The 17500-nt window shown below is 48.6% G+C and overlaps 1 protein-coding gene across 4 annotated transcripts in view; it reads right to left on the bottom strand.

The window, feature by feature from the left end:
• LOC124035616 (transcription factor SOX-6-like) overlaps positions 1–17500 on the bottom strand; it is a 226213-nt gene that overhangs the window by 65487 nt on the left and 143226 nt on the right. For all 4 annotated transcript variants that reach the window (XM_046349155.1, XM_046349156.1, XM_046349154.1 and 1 more), the window contains one exon: positions 5758–5878. In XM_046349155.1, coding sequence (XP_046205111.1) covers positions 5758–5878 — 121 coding nt within the window. The remainder of the gene's footprint in view (positions 1–5757; positions 5879–17500) is intronic.

Raw genomic sequence — 17500 nt, forward strand, 5'->3', positions numbered from 1 at the left:
GGAGAGAACAATGTGCACAGGTTGAGACAATGAGCAAAGGGAGCCGGGCCCACAGCGGCCAGGCATGTGCCAACACAGTCCCTGGGACCTCTTCTCCCTCTCCTCTCCCTCTCCTCTTCCTCTCCTCTCCTCCTCTGGGCCCTCGGCTCCCAGCCCAAACATCTGCACCAACAAAAGGCTCAGCTGGGCCGACTGGAGCAGCATTATTCAGGAACGTATCCCTCCTCACCACCCCCCTCCTCACTAACCCCCTCCTCACCACCCCCCTCCTCAAACTCCCACTCCCTGCTCTCCATCTCCACGCTGGAAACCAACAGGCACTATGAACAGGCACTGTGTGTGTGTGTTAAATATCTGGGTGATTATAAGTGATTACACAGAGGAAGTGGCGTGTTCTCTCAGGCATTTGTAGCCATGCCCTGCTATTGTTTGACACAACATTGTTTGTTTGGCAGTGAGAGTTTTGGCAGACAAGAGAGAACAGTGCTTTAAGAAACTAGTTAGAACAAGTGTGTTGTTACAATAACACGGTTAACAAATAACATTCTTATCTTGGATTCAGTATGAACGACTCTTTTTATATCCGTTTTATTTGATTGCTTTACAGTGCCTTTGAAAGACAGGTATGAAGTAGGTGGAGTCTATATGATTGATGTTGTGGGAGCGTTGAGTGTGTCACTCAGTACCAGAAGCCTTTACACTCAGCCCAGTGTGTTCAGACAGACAGACAGACAGACAGACAGACAGACAGACAGACAGACAGACAGACAGACAGACAGACAGACAGACAGACAGACAGACAGACAGACAGACAGACAGACAGACAGACAGACAGACAGACAGACAGACAGACAGACAGACAGACAGACAGACAGACAGACAGACAGACAGACAGACAGACAGACAGACAGACAGAACAACCCCAGTGAGACGGGCCAGGCCAGTAGTGTAGCCTACAGGCGAGAGGGGAGGGGAGTGGGGAGTGGAGGGGAGTGGAGAGGGGCGGGGAGTGGGGAGTGGGGAGTGGGGAGTGGGGAGTGGAGGGGAGTGGAGAGGGAAGGGGGGATGACTGAAGCATGTGTACTGAGGGGGAATTGGCACTAGTTCAGACCCCACTTCCGCCTGTCACTTCATATGGAGCCATTAAGCCACAGGCACGAGGTAAATGTGTATACCTTGTCCTTTGAGGAAGACACATTTCAGTTGAATGCATTCAGTTGTACTGACTAGGTATCCCCCTTCCCCTTTTTCTTCCTTCACCCTCACTTTGCAATCTTGTACAGCACAGCACATTGTGATACAGCCAGGAAATTCAATCGCCATTTAAGGCAGGGGCAAATAAAATCAGGCCAGTGAAGTGATTTCAAATTGTCTCGTAGGAGGGGTGCGGTGTGGGTCGTTACTACCCGCATGGCCTTTCTCTCTCAATGCATGAGTATGCCATCTCTCTCTGTGCAGAGGAGGAGGAGGAGTGGGGAGTTCTGTGTGACTTCAGGGGGGGCTAAATGACAAGTCATGTGAAACCAGGGAGGAGGTCATGTGAAACCAGGGAGGGTCACAGTTGCCAAGAGAGGACACCACCGGCACTGTACTGGGGGGTCTGGAGGGGGGTCTCGGGGGGTCTAGGGGGTCCCGGGTGGTATGCAGACTCCAGTAGACTGGGCGTGCTGCCAGCCTGGTGTCAGTGATGAAAGAGAATCAGGGTTTTAAAGGTGCTGCTGTCCTGAGGACGACTGATCCCATGACTGATCCCATGGTCAGGTCTGGGTGATGGATCACTAGGAGGGTAAACAGAAGGGGCCAGATGATGCCATGGCTGTGTCAGAGCTGGGTACATAACTCTGGCACATGGAGGCACGCTATGGATCGGGTGTTTGTTGTCACTCCTGGAACTGCTGAGGGATGAGATGGATGGATTCCCTTCATCATGACAAGTCGGCTGCCGGAGCCCTGATGTAGCACAGTGACCACTGTGATACAAACAGGATCTCTCATCCACAGTGAACCAAACTCAAGGGTGATTTATGTCCTGTCAGAGCTGACATACAGAGGGTCCTCCATAGGAATCAACCAGTAATTTACCTCTGATATGGTCGGTACTACCATCAAGACCAGTATCAAAGACATTCCCTGTCCAACAAGACAGATGGGGCCAACGAGCCGCGAGCTGTTCAACATCATAATGCTACAGAGAAGGAGAAAGCAGAGACAGACAGGAGCTGCTGAATGATGTTTAAAGGTCTGTGATGGTAATGGTGGAGATAGAGGTTCATCTCATCCTGCATTCCTTTCTCAGCCAGGTGTCATGCTGAAAAACGGGCCCAATTAAGTGGAGTTGTGTGGGACTGAGCGGCATCGGGCCCTGACCCTCTTTATCGATGAGCACCCTCATATCTAGTGCAGGGCTCTCCAGCTGCCTGGAGCCTGGGCTTGAGGACACCACAGCCTGAGAGCCTGGGCTCAACACTAATGAAAAGGAGTGGGTAGGACCATAGAGCAGGGCCTGATGCAGGAAAAGCTTCTCTCTAACAGAGCTCTTCACAACTGGGCACCTGATGCCAAGGGCAATGTAGAATATTCTAGAGTTCTTTGAAAACAAGTGGCTCTGGAATGAATGTTCAATTACTAAGTCTATGCCCTATTTCACTTTCTCTGTTTGAAGTGCTAACAATGTCTCTATCCAGCTAAACAAGGGGTGAGAAAGTGGGTGCTGAACAACAATAGAAGGCCCAACACGTGTGAGCATGAATGGCTGACACTGATTCCATGGAGCTCTAATGCAGCCACTGTATTCAGTCACAAGAGGGACAAGCCAGTCGGTTTGTGGTGGCAGAAACAGAAATGTAACAGCAGTCATTCCAGCTGGATGTCTGTGTGTCCTCATCATAGCATAGGGACCCAATGACCATGGAGTCATTCTGCAGGACCATTAGACTACTATCAGAGGGAATGTCTCTGTGTCCATGCAAACAGAGCGAGCTGGCGTCTATTTGTTTAAAGGATGACCTGCGTCTCTGCTCTGCCATGCAACGTCAGGGCCATTGAGCACAGTGTGCAGAGGGAGAGATGGCGCGATGCTACGACGCTGGCAATAGTTCTGTCGTCGTGGCAACACCGCGGGGTCGAGGTCATAAGCAGTGGTCCCTGGGAGGGTCTGTCTTATAAAGATGACATCAGATTAGTGTGCCCTAGCGTGGAAGTGAACGCTTGGCCACTTCCCTACGTCTTCATGGAGGGTGGACACAGCAGCATCCTCTGATCTAGCAGACGGGTCATAAGGTAGGATCTTGCGTTGGGGGTTGAGGATAGTAGAGACGTTAAGCTACTTTAGTTGATCATGGTAGTCATTGGTAGTCATTTTCAGACCTTCCTTTTCTTTATGAATAACTCATGAATAATTCAGGGGGTGTGTGTACACATGGCGACCCATGCATGCCGTGAGTCCATAATACCTTCTGGTATTTGTACTAAAACATTTTCCATGTCAAATGTATTAAAGAAATCGACAGGCAAGAGAATCCCCTCAGGCGCTGTGTTCCAGCTGTCATGCCTCTGTAGTTCCAAAATAGCTGACTATTTTTTCATCCTGTGGCTTTATCGTAAATGTATTAGCTGCACTACCACACCTTTTAATGTTCTGCTATTTACCTGCTGACTAGACTAGCCAATCTTACTCCACCCCCTCTGACTTCCTCCAAGTCCTGGAGTTACCTCAATGTTGTGATACGACGCTAACAACAAATGTTAGCGTCCGACTTTCCCTCCCCCCAGGTCGGTCAGGGAGATGAGAAAACCCTTGCATGTGCAATTTGACTTTACTTCCAGCCGATAGTCAATGTTCAGCAAGAATGAAAAGGAATACCCAGCCATAGAGCTAAGGAGAGAGAGGCTGTGTGGCTGGGTCCACTCAGGGATCTGCCTGAATATTTAATTACAGAAGCCCAGAGTGACACATCTTTAATTCTCAGTAACAATGAGCAGGAAGTCAAACAACAAGTCATAGCAATTTCCCACAAATTTGTTTTGGGATGTGGAATGTGTTGCGTGTGGAGCCATTCTCTTTCTCCGTTCATCACACAAAGGGAGAGAGAGGCAAGCTGCTACAGGCAAGGGGAGCAGAGGCACCTCCGGGAGGGGGCCTTCACCCTTCAACCCCACAGGACAAATTACTCTATGCCTGGGAGACACTGGCCCTCCTCTTCTGTCTGTCTGTCTGTCTGTCTGTCTGTCTGTCTGTCTGTCTGTCTGTCTGTCTGTCTGTCTGTCTGTCTGTCTGTCTGTCTGTCTGTCTGTCTGTCTGTCTGTCTGTCTGTCTGTCTGTCTGTCTGTCTGTCTGTCTGTCTGTCTGTCTGTCTGTCTGTCTGTCTCTGGATGAGTGACATGTGTCAGCTCATCTCCATAAAGAGATACAGAAGTACAAGACACAAATTACTCTATGCCTGGGAGACACTGGCCCTCCTCTTCTGTCTGTCTGTCTGTCTGTCTGTCTGTCTGTCTGTCTGTCTGTCTGTCTGTCTGTCTGTCTGTCTGTCTGTCTGTCTGTCTGTCTGTCTGTCTGTCTGTCTGTCTGTCTGTCTGTCTGTCTGTCTGTCTGTCTGTCTGTCTGTCTGTCTCTGTCTGTCTGTCTGTCTGTCTGTCTGTCTGTCTGTCTGTCTGTCTGTCTGTCTGTCTGTCTGTCTGTCTGTCTGTCTGTCTGTCTGTCTGTCTGTCTGTCTGTCTGTCTGTCTGTCTGTCTGTCTGTCTGTCTGTCTGAGATACAGAAGTACAAGACACAAATTACTCTATGCCTGGGAGACACTGGCCCTCCTCTTCTGTCTGTCTGTCTGTCTGTCTGTCTGTCTGTCTGTCTGTCTGTCTGTCTGTCTGTCTGTCTGTCTGTCTGTCTGTCTGTCTGTCTGTCTGTCTGTCTGTCTGTCTGTCTGTCTGTCTGTCTGTCTGTCTGTCTGTCTGTCTGTCTGTCTGTCTGTCTGTCTCTGGATGAGTGACATGTGTCAGCTCATCTCCATAAAGAGATACAGAAGTACAAGACACTATCTCAGGATAGTATGTCTGGACATTAATACGGCCCTGTTTCTGGTGATATCACATTCCACCATATGAGGTATGTTTAAATTGACATCTAAGCTGTACATAATCCTTTGAGTGATTGATGAGCACAGTGAGAGAGTGAGGGGGTCAGTGAGTACCTAGGTAGAGTACTGTGTTACTGCAGCAGGCAGGTCCCTCAGCATAGTGATTACAGCCAGAGAAGTCAAGACACTTTCATGTTGAAAAGCTGTTTACATTCCACTGCTCCTTTACTCATATCTATTGTTGAACAGGCATGCTGCCTTGGAGTTGAACACAGAACCCTCCCCAAGACTTGGCTCCACTTACAAGGTGACATAGAGTACTGTACATTATCTGCCTCGGCCTTACTGACTACACTTTTATTTGGTGCCATATGGAGACTGGGATATGTGTAGTGTAAGGATCCTATGATAACTGGGGCAGTGAAAATGAGCACTGAAAAAAAGTATTACTTACATAAAATACATTGCAAGTAAATGTATGAAATATATAACCATAATAAATATTTGGGATGGATTATATTGGGAAAGGTCCTTCATCAATAAGATGACCCATGCTGTCAAAATGAACCTGCGTCTGTGAGGAGGAGAACTGCATGTGCATAACATTGAGAAGTAGACAGAGAACAGGACAGACAGAGACACAGGAAGAAACAACAGAGAGAGAGAGAGAACGAGAGGAGCATACCTGGCTTGTAAGAGATTCCCGGTGGGAAGAGAAAGCCCTGCTGGGCTGCGGCGGCTGCTGCCAGGGTGCGTTGGTCGTGTGGAAAAATGGGAATCATGAGCGGAGGCATGTGACCCTGGACCTGCTGAACAGATAGAAAAGCGGAGATCAGAGAGAGGCCTAGCTGAGCTGCAGACACAGAGCAGCACACTGAGGCAGGCAGGCAGGGGGAGAGGAGAGGGGAGCACAGAGCAGATCACAGCCTGGCCTAACGCGTCCTGACAGGGGGCTCTGCGGCTCTGACGGCCCTCGTGTGCTCACACAATACCTGGCCCGGCCGCGTCTGTTCCTAATCCCCGCAACACTATTTCACAACGGAACTTCAAAGGACCCAGCCACACGCGCATTGTCCCCCCCCTCCCCCCGTCCAGAGGGTATGACACGTGAGAGGCAAAGGACGGGAGGTTACAGATGTATTTGAGCACCTGTAGAGGTCTGTATCGTGTGTAGGTGTGTGTACGGTCAGTGGGATGACTGTTGGTGACAGATACAGACTGGTATGTGAATAGATCAACACAATGTCCTCAGGCTGTTCACTGTAGTGTCAGTGGTGTGGTGAGATGTCGAACCATAACACTGTAGTGTCAGTGGTGTGGTGAGATGAGATGTCGAACCATAACACTGTAGTGTCAGTGGTGTGCTGAGATGAGATGTCGAACCATAACGCTGTAGTGTCAGTGGTGTGGTGAGATGACGAACCATAACGCTGTAGTGTCAGTGGTGTGGTGAGATGAGATGTCGAACCATAACGCTGTAGTGTCGGTGGTGAGATGAGATGTCGAACCATAACACTGTAGTGTCAGTGGTGTGGTGTGATGAGATGTCGAACCATAACACTGTAGTGTCGGTGGTGAGATGAGATGTCGGACCATAACACTGTAGTGTCAGTGGTGAGATGAGATGTCGAACCATAACACTGTAGTGTCAGTGGTGAGATGAGATGTCGAACCATAACGCTGTAGTGTCAGTGTCGATGTTGAGATGAGATGTCTGACCATAACGCTGTAGTGTCGGTGGTGAGATGAGATGTCGAACCATAACACTGTAGTGTCGGTGGTGAGATGAGATGTCGAACCATAACACTGTAGTGTCAGTGGTGTGGTGTGATGAGATGTCGAACCATAACACTGTAGTGTCGGTGGTGAGATGAGATGTCGAACCATAACACTGTAGTGTCAGTGGTGAGATGAGATGTCGAACCATAACACTGTAGTGTCAGTGGTGAGATGAGATGTCGAACCATAACGCTGTAGTGTCAGTGTCGATGTTGAGATGAGATGTCTGACCATAACGCTGTAGTGTCGGTGATGAGATGAGATGTCGAACCATAACATTGTAGTGTCGGTGGTGAGATGAGATGTCGAACCATAACACTGTAGTGTCGATGGTGAGATGAGATGTCGAACCATAACGCTGTAGTGTCGATGGTGAGATGAGATGTCGAACCATAACGCTGTAGTGTCGATGGTGAGATGAGATGTCGAACCATAACGCTGTAGTGTCGATGGTGAGATGAGATGTCGAACCATAACGCTGTAGTGTCGATGGTGAGATGAGATGTCGAACCATAACACTGTAGTGTCGATGGTGAGATGAGATGTCGAACCATAACGCTGTAGTGTCGATGGTGAGATGAGATGTCGAACCATAACGCTGTAGTGTCGATGGTGTGATGAGATGTCGAACCATAACGCTGTAGTGTCGATGGTGTGATGAGATGTCGAACCATAACGCTGTAGTGTCGATGGTGAGATGAGATGTCGAACCATAACGCTGTAGTGTCGATGGTGAGATGAGATGTCGAACCATAACGCTGTAGTGTCGATGGTGTGATGAGATGTCGAACCATAACGCTGTAGTGTCGATGGTGTGATGAGATTTCGAACCATAACGCTGTAGTGTCGATGGTGAGATGAGATGTCGAACCATAACGCTGTAGTGTCGATGGTGAGATGAGATGTCGAACCATAACGCTGTAGTGTCGATGGTGTGATGAGATGTCGAACCATAACGCTGTAGTGTCGATGGTGTGATGAGATTTCGAACCATAACGCTGTAGTGTCGATGGTGAGATGAGATGTCGAACCATAACGCTGTAGTGTCGATGGTGAGATGAGATGTCGAACCATAACGCTGTAGTGTCAGTGTCGATGTTGAGATGAGATGTCGAACCATAACGCTGTAGTGTCGATGTCGAACCATAACGCTGTAGTGTCAGTGGTGAGATGAGATGAGATGTCGAACCATAACGCTGTAGTGTCAGTGGTGTGGTGAGATGAGATGTCGAACCATAACGCTGTAGTGTCGGTGGTGTGGTGAGATGTCGAACCATAACGCTGTAGTGTCAGTGGTGTGGTGAGATGAGATGTCGAACCATAACGCTGTAGTGTCAGTGGTGTGGTGAGATGTCGAACCATAATGCTGTAGTGTCGATGTTGAGATGAGATGTCGAACCATAACGCTGTAGTGTCAGTGGTGAGATGAGATGTCGAACCATAACGCTGTAGTGTCGGTGGTGTGATGAGATGTCGAACCATAACGCTGTAGTGTCGGTGGTGTGATGAGATGTCGAACCATAACGCTGTAGTGTCAGTGGTGTGGTGAGATGAGATGTCGAACCATAATGCTGTAGTGTCGATGTTGAGATGAGATGTCGAACCATAACACTGTAGTGTCAGTGGTGAGATGAGATGTCGAACCATAACGCTGTAGTGTCGGTGGTGTGATGAGATGTCGAACCATAACGCTGTAGTGTCAGTGGTGAGATGAGATGTCGAACCATAACGCTGTAGTGTCAGTGGTGTGGTGAGATGAGATGTCGAACCATAACACTGTAGTGTCGATGTTGAGATGAGATGTCGAACCATAACACTGTAGTGTCAGTGGTGAGATGAGATGTCGAACCATAACACTGTAGTGTCAGTGGTGTGATGAGATGTCAAACCATAACGCTGTAGTGTCAGTGGTGAGATGAGATGTCGAACCATAACACTGTAGTGTCGGTGGTGAGATGAGATGTCGAACCATAACACTTCACAGGGACATGTACAAACACACAGGGACACCCTCACGCACACAACCTGCCACCCTGACTGACAGGGGAAGATGAGCTCAGACATAAAGCCTCTATCTCATACTTTACACAGACGATAAAAGCCCAGGCGATCCGGTAATTTACAGCAACAGCTTTCGGCCGCTGTCTGTTTGTGATATTTCATCTTAACGTCCAGAGCCATGCCCTGCCCCCCACATATCCTACACGGCTCCTCAAACTGTCTAAACTGTTTCAGTCTAACATTATTAACCTTCACTGTCCACGTTGAAGCTGACTGTCCTGTTCTGACTCTCTACAGCAAGAGGATAAATATGTGCTCTCGCTGTGTGTGTGTGTGTGTGTGTGTGTGTGTGTGTGTGTGTGTGTGTGTGTGTGTGTGTGTGTGTGTGTGTGTGTGTGTGTGTGTGTGTGTGTGTGTGTGTGTGTGTGTGTGTGTGTGTGTGTGTGTGTGTGTGTGTGTGTGTTGTTAATGTCTCTTAGAGGCAGTGTAGTGTGTGTGTGGGGGGGGGGGGTTCAGAATGAGACATGCTGAGGGCTGAAGCAGAGCCCAATCTGACTGTGATCCTCTGCTTCCTGCCTGCCGGTGATAGGGTGCAGCCAGGCTGTGTTGGGCCTGCGAGGGTTAATCTAGCACCGGGCCAGCCCACCTCAGGGGAACCCGCCTGGAAAGCGGGTTAATAAAGGTCAGCCCCCAAAATAAACACTTTACAGAATGTTTCTCCATTCATCCCTCTTTAAAATCAACTCGCAATAAAACGGGTCTGGGTGCAATTACTCCCGCAGCATTGGGGCATGAAATCAACCTGCTTTGAGCAACGACTTTTCCCCCACGTTCTAGCTGAGGTCTGCTTATGATCTCTGTCTGCTCCCCCTGTGTGCCCTGATCTGGTGCAGCAGGGCCCGTTCCCCACCGCTATATGTCCTCAGGACCACTCTATCGATCTGGCCAGAGGTGCAGAGGTAGACTGAAAACTAAATAAATAACACTTTCTGTCTACGGAGCTTTTCAACAAAGTGCAAGTATAGAAAGTACATTAGAAAAGGAATGGAGAAGCATGTCATTTCCTTTTTTCTTTCCTGTAATCTGAAAAGTATTTCTGTAAAATGTGCTGCTGCTGGAGAAAAGTCGATGACCTGGGAGACTGTTGGAAACAACCTTAAATAAAATGTATTTTTCATTGGGATTGGTGTTCCAGGTTTCCAGGCAGAGGGGATGAAAGATGGCCCTTGGCCCCGCATGTATAGAACATATGGAAAAACGCAATAATGAATGTCCCAACAAGAGTTAGAGCCAGCGACAGGTGAACAGGTACACTGGGGAACAGGGCCTGCCCTGTGTTGGAGTGTTCGTTCTATAAAAGCGGGTTAAGTATTTTTCTGAATGTACTGTACTCACGGTGCAGAGAAAGACTCTCTGAAGCAGACTCTCTCCCTCCCTCTCTCTCCCTCAGTACTGAGTGTGTTAGTCTACCCTCAGGAAGGTTATTAAGGTCAGTCACATACATAATTGCAATTAACCTTACTCGCATTCAACTAACAAAAGGAATCAGGATAAAGCCAGGGTGTTACACTGAAACAGCTGCTCCAAATGTGGAACGTAAGTGGAACTATTATTGTAATAAGCTGAATACACTGAGCTTCATAGATTCAACACATTGAATCATAATTCTATTACTCCATAGCTATTTATCACTGATAAATATTGATCTATTCCCTGTCATCATTGTTTCAAACAGTAATATCATCAGTTTAGTTGTCTAATGAAATCAGACGTCTGTTCATATAAAAGACTGAAATAATTGTGTTTAGGCATGTCGACACTAATTACTGTAGAGGACACTAGGAGCAGAAGGAGATTCTGTTCAGATATGCCATATAATTGGAATCTGAGAGAAAATCTATATATCAAGAAAATGCAGTGTCAATCAGACAATAGCTAAACTCATCAAATATCCTGAATGTTGCCTACAAACAAAGCTGTAAATGAAAAGGGAAATCTCTCCAGTGACAGCACTGTGTTTTTATTGAATAGATATCACAATAAAGAGATTCACCCAGGCCAGAGGAAATATGAATATGAATCGGGGAAAATAAGTGCATTGGGTTTGAATGGTTGTGATTTACAGTAATGAGCACTGTGCATTAAACTTTAATTTACTCTGCTAAAGTCAGAGAAAGGGAAATCAAATCTGGAGAAGCTTCAAAGTGCCAGCTAATAGTGGAAGTCTAGCCTTCAGCCTGTCAATTTACACATTATCACTCTCATTTTCCACTGACTGGAGACAACCGTCAAAAAAGCATCAGAAGAATGGCGGTTATGAGGAAACGTTGTTGATAAATTACAGATCAGCTCCCAGACAAAAGACTTCCATTTCAGTGTGTGTGTGTGTGTGTGTGTGTGTGTGTGTGTGTGTGTGTGTGTGTGTGTGTGTGTGTGTGTGTGTGTGTGTGTGTGTGTGTGTGTGTGTGTGTGTGTGTGTGTGTGTGTGTGTGTGTGTGTGTGTGTGTGTGTGTGTGTGTGTGTGTGTGTGCGTGCGTGTGCGTGTGTGTGTGTGTGTGCGTGTGTCAGTTTCTCCACCCTTTGTGGCAACACCAGACCATGAAAGAGTTACCCTGAAGTTCATCAGCCTATCGGCTGGGTGCCCAGAATATTCCTATTGCCAGGATGATCTTGAGGAGTCTGATAGAATGAAGTGGAGCAGATGTGAGCAGAGCACCTGGGCCGCGTCCTCCCCACTCATTGTTACGCTGGCACTGTTCCCTCTTTGTCTTAGCACTGCTAAGCACTGGATAATACCATTTCACGCCATCTGCCCCAACGCTTCATTAAAGATACATGAATGGGCTATCTTATGAGGAACAGGTGCTATTGTTAGTCCCAGAAGACTCGGCACTGAGGATCGGACTCTGAATACTTGAGGATGAGCATCTGTAGTGATCAGTCAGACAGATAGTTGGCTGGGGCTGCTCCCTCTGCCAGCACACGCACCAACAGAGGTTTCCAGGGGTGAGAGAGGCCTCTCAACCGCCTTGCAACATGTATCATCAATTCAGATGACCTGATGAAGTCTGTACCAGTCCAGAGTGCAATCTGTTTCACTCTCAACGATGTGCTGGCATAATGAGAAATGGCACTAACTCTCAGTTTTAATTAGATTTAACACTGTGAACAAAATTTTAAATAAATAAAATGAGAAAAGAACACAAAAATATCTGTGAATATAACAAAAGATGACTGAAAATAAAGTGTGTAAAATCAGCTTGAGTATACAGTGAGATTCATTCTAACTCATCAATGTCATTAGTGGAAGCATTGACATCAGCACTACAGTGTTGTAATGGTTTACAGCAGCAGCTAATCCTGGGGTCAGCCAGTGCAGAGAGCAGAGCCAGCCAAAGGCATGGGATTGTCTTCCGGTTCCGGTTGGAGCGAGTGGTCGCATCTGCACTTCGCTCCCGCGGGTAGTATAACTTTTTCATTATATTTCATTATATCACAACGGTTTGATTTGTCTAATCTTAGCAATTTCTTCTCAGCTAGCTACATAGCCGTCTTTGTATCAAAGATAATTGCGTAATTATCGTATTTCGCCGTCCTAACGTAGTCTTCACTAGCCAGCTAGCTAACGTCCACTGATTAGCTGCACTGGAGAAACTATTACACTCAACTGAACGACTTGATTAGTGTAGTGTTAGCTAGCTACATAGCTGCCTTTGCTGTCTTCGTATCATCGTATCCAAGATAATTGTGTTGTTTAGGTTTAGAGTGTGTAGTCTTAGAGTGATTATCTTAATTTACCGAGGTTAGCTAGCCAGCTATTTGTCGTCCTTAACGTAGGTGACTCTGCTAGCTAGCCAACGCTAGCCAACGTCTTCTGTATAGAACTCAACTACCCGGTCGCATTCACAGGTAGTATCACATTTTCACTTCATTTCATTACAGTACAGCGGTTTGATTTGTTTGATCGTAGCTAGCTACTTAGCTAGCTACATAGCCGTCTTTGTATCAAAGATAATTGTGTAGTCTAGAGCGATTTTCTAGGTTCGCTAGCCAGCTATTGTCATTCTTTTAACGCAACATAACGTAAACAACACTGCTAGCTAGCCAGCTAGCCCCCGAATAGCAACACTGCAGAAACTATTACACTCAACGGAACGACTTGATTAGTGTAGTGTCAACAACGCACCCACTGCCAGCTGGCCTACTTCAGCAGTACTGTATCATTTTAATCATTTTAGTCAATAAGATTCTTGCTACGTAGCTTAACTTTCTGAACATTCGAGACGTGTAGTCCACTTGTCATTCCAATCTCCTTTGCATTAGCGTAGCCTCTTCTGTAGCCTGTCAACTATGTGTCTGTTTATCCCTGTTCTCTCCTCTCTGCACAGACCATACAAACGCTCCTCACCGCGTGGCCGCGGCCACCCTACTCTGGTGGTCCCAGCGCGCACGACCCACGTGGAGTTCCAGGTCTCCGGTAGCCTCTGGAACTGCCAATCTGCGGTCAACAAGGCAGAGTTCATCTCAGCCTATGCCTCCCTCCAGTCCCTCGACTTCTTGGCACTGACGGAAACATGGATCACCACAGACAAAACTGCTACTCCTACTGCTCTCTCTTCGTCCACCCACGTGTTCTCGCACACCCCGAGAGCGTCTGGTCAGCGGGGTGGTGGCACCGGGATCCTCATCTCTCCCAAGTGGTCATTCTCTCTTTCTCCCCTTACCCATCTGTCTATCGCCTCCTTTGAATTCCATGCTGTCACAGTTACTAGCCCTTTCAAGCTTAACATCCTTATTATTTATCGCCCTCCAGGTTCCCTCTGAGAGTTCATCAATGAGCTTGATGCCTTGATAAGCTCCTTTCCTGAGGACGGCTCACCTCTCACAGTTCTGGGCGACTTTAACCTCCCCACGTCTACCTTTGACTCTTTCCTCTCTGCCTCCTTCTTTCCACTCCTCTCCTCTTTTGACCTCACCCTCTCACCTTCCCCCTACTCACAAGGCAGGCAATACGCTCGACCTCATCTTTACTAGATGCTGTTCTTCCACTAACCTCATTGCAACTCCCCTCCAAGTCTCCGACCACTGCCTTGTATCCTTTTCCCTCTCGCTCTCATCCAACACCTCCCACACTGCCCCTACTCGGATGATATCGCGCCGTCCCAACCTTCGCTCTCTCTCCCCCGCTACTCTCTCCTCTTCCATCCTATCATCTCTTCCCTCCGCTCAAACCTTCTCCCACCTATCTCCTGATTCTGCCTCCTCAACCCTCCTCTCCTCCCTCTCTGCATCCCTTGACTCTCTATGTCCCCTATCCTCCAGGCCGGCTCGGTCCTCCCCTCCCGCTCCGTGGCTCGATGACTCATTGCGAGCTCACAGAACAGGGCTCCGGGCAGCCGAGCGGAAATGGAGGAAAACTCGCCTCCCTGCGGACCTGGCATCCTTTCACTCCCTCCTCTCTACATTTTCCTCCTCTGTCTCTGCTGCTAAAGCCACTTTCTACCACGCTAAATTCCAAGCATCTGCCTCTAACCCTAGGAAGCTCTTTGCCACCTTCTCCTCCCTCCTGAATCCTCCGCCCCCCTCCTCCCTCTCTGCAGATGACTTCGTCAACCATTTTGAAAAGAAGGTCGACAACATCCGATCCTCGTTTGCTAAGTCAAACGACACCGCTGGTTCTGCTCACACTGCCCTACCCTGTGCTCTGACCTCTTTCTCCCTCTCTCTCCAGATGAAATCTCGCGTCTTGTGACGGCCGGCCGCCCAACAACCTGCCCGCTTGACCCTATCCCCTCCTCTCTTCTCCAGACCATTTCCGGAGACCTTCTCCCTTACCTCACCTCGCTCATCAACTCATCCCTGACCGCTGGCTACGTCCCTTCCGTCTTCAAGAGAGCGAGAGTTGCACCCCTTCTGAAAAAACCTACACTCGATCCCTCCGATGTCAACAATTACAGACCAGTATACCTTCTTTCTTTTCTCTCCAAAACTCTTGAACGTGCCGTCCTTGGCCAGCTCTCCCGCTATCAGTCAGGTTTCAAGACTAGTCATTCAACTGAGACTGCTCTCCTCTGTATCACGGAGGCGCTCCGCACTGCTAAAGCTAACTCTCTCTCCTCTGCTCTCATCCTTCTAGATCTATCGGCTGCCTTCGATACTGTGAACCATCAGATCCTCCTCTCCACCCTCTCCGAGTTGGGCATCTCCGGCGCGGCCCACGCTTGGATTGCGTCCTACCTGACAGGTCGCTCCTACCAGGTGGCGTGGCGAGAATCTGTCTCCTCACCACGCGCTCTCACCACTGGTGTCCCCCAGGGCTCTGTTCTTGGCCCTCTCCTATTCTCGCTATACACCAAGTCACTTGGCTCTGTCATAACCTCACATGGTCTCTCTTATCATTGCTATGCAGACGACACACAATTAATCTTCTCCTTTCCCCCTTCTGATGACCAAGTGGCGAATCGCATCTCTGCATGTCTGGCAGACATATCAGTGTGGATGACGGATCACCACCTCAAGCTGAACCTCGGCAAGACGGAGCTGCTCTTCCTCCCGGGAAGGACTGCCCGTTCCATGATCTCGCCATCACGGTTGACAACTCCATTGTGTCCTCCTCCCAGAGCGCCAAGAACCTTGGCGTGATCCTGGACAACACCCTGTCGTTCTCAACCAACATCAAGGCGGTGGCCCGTTCCTGTAGGTTCATGCTCTACAACATCCGCAGAGTACGACCCTGCCTCACACAGGAAGCGGCGCAGGTCCTAATCCAGGCACTTGTCATCTCCCGTCTGGATTACTGCAACTCGCTGTTGGCTGGGCTCCCTGCCTGTGCCATTAAACCCCTTCAACTCATCCAGAACGCCGCAGCCCGTCTGGTGTTCAACCTTCCCAAGTTCTCTCACGTCACCCCGCTCCTCCGTTCTCTCCACTGGCTTCCAGTTGAAGCTCGCATCCGCTACAAGACCATGGTGCTTGCCTACGGAGCTGTGAGGGGAACGGCACCTCAGTACCTCCAGGCTCTGATCAGGCCCTACACCCAAACAAGGGCACTGCGTTCATCCACCTCTGGCCTGCTCGCCTCCCTACCACTGAGGAAGTACAGCTCCCGCTCAGCCCAGTCAAAACTGTTCGCTGCCCTGGCCCCCCAATGGTGGAACAAACTCCCTCACGACGCCAGGACAGCGGAGTCAATCACCACCTTCCGGAGACACCTGAAACCCCACCTCTTTAAGGAATACCTAGAATACCTAGGATAGGATAAGTAATCCCTCTCACCCCCCCTCCTAAGTTTTAGATGCACTATTGTTAAGTGACTGTCCCACTGGATGTCATAAGGTGAATGCACCAATTTGTAAGTCGCTCTGGATAAGAGCGTCTGCTAAATGACTTAAATGTAAATGTAAATGTGACCATGGTCAGATTACCATTACACTCACTCAGAGTAAGAGACAGGGCAGACATGAGAGAGAGCACTGCTTTTCTCTCCTATCACACACACACCCACACACACACACACACACACACACACACACACACACACACACACACACACACACACACACACACACACACACACACACACACACACACACACACACACACACACACACACACACACACACACACACACACACACACACACACACACACACACACAGAGAGAGAGAGAGAGACATACACACAGTGACAAACACGCGCATGCCAACAAACACATACAGGTGCAAATGGAGATGTACAAGCCATTACTGTGCTCAATAGGGCCCCTGTCAGCACCTATGCTCCTCACTGTCTGTAGCGGTCTTTAAACAGGGCCCAGGAGACACCCTGCAGCACTACCGACCCAGCCCAGCAGGCCCCCCCGCACCCCCAAATACTAACACAGTCTGATCCTTACCAAGTGTCACTGGGATGCTGTCCTCTACCCCTATTTAAAGGAGGAGGGGAGTTGTTTTAACATGTCCAAATTCCCTCAATTTTGACAAGATGAGATAGAAGACAGAAAAGGAAAGAACATTTTTTTTCTTACTGTGATTTAAAAGTTTGGAGCTGCTGAGAAGCAGAACCTATTTCTGTCAGCCGTTCTGCCACAACTCCAGCAATCCCAGTTTTCACATCTTACCTGAGGAAAATACATTGGGTTGATATAATTTGACCCAGAGAGGACTGGCTCCAGCTGTTACTGTAAGTGCTGATAGTTGACACGGCGTTCCCGCCTACTCTCTACTGAGTCACACACCAAACGCCTGCGAGTGGAAAGCAACTTAAGAGCTCCATTTGAAGGTAAAGCGATCTACAGGAAGCTGGTAGCCCTGGCTTCATCCCCACAGAAAGCACTGTAACACTGACGCCAGACGGCCATGTGAACTCAACACCCGGCCTGCTACTGTGCTGCTGCAGAGAGAGGGAAAGAGAGAGAGAGACAGAGAGAGAAAGAGAGAGAGAGAAACAGAGACAGAGAGAGGGAGAGAGAGAGACAGAGACAGAGAGAGAAAGAGAGAGAGAGAGAAAGAGAGAGAGAGACAGAGAGAGAGAGAGAGAGAGAGAGAGAGAGAGAGAGAGAGAGAGAGAGAGAGAGAGAGAGAGAGAGAGAGAGAGAGAGAGAGAGAGAGAGAGAGAGAGAGACAGAGAGAGAGAGAAACAGAGACAGA

The sequence above is a fragment of the Oncorhynchus gorbuscha genome, linkage group LG05 (genome assembly GCF_021184085.1).
Source record: "Oncorhynchus gorbuscha isolate QuinsamMale2020 ecotype Even-year linkage group LG05, OgorEven_v1.0, whole genome shotgun sequence".
Taxonomy (NCBI): Eukaryota; Metazoa; Chordata; class Actinopteri; order Salmoniformes; family Salmonidae; genus Oncorhynchus; species Oncorhynchus gorbuscha.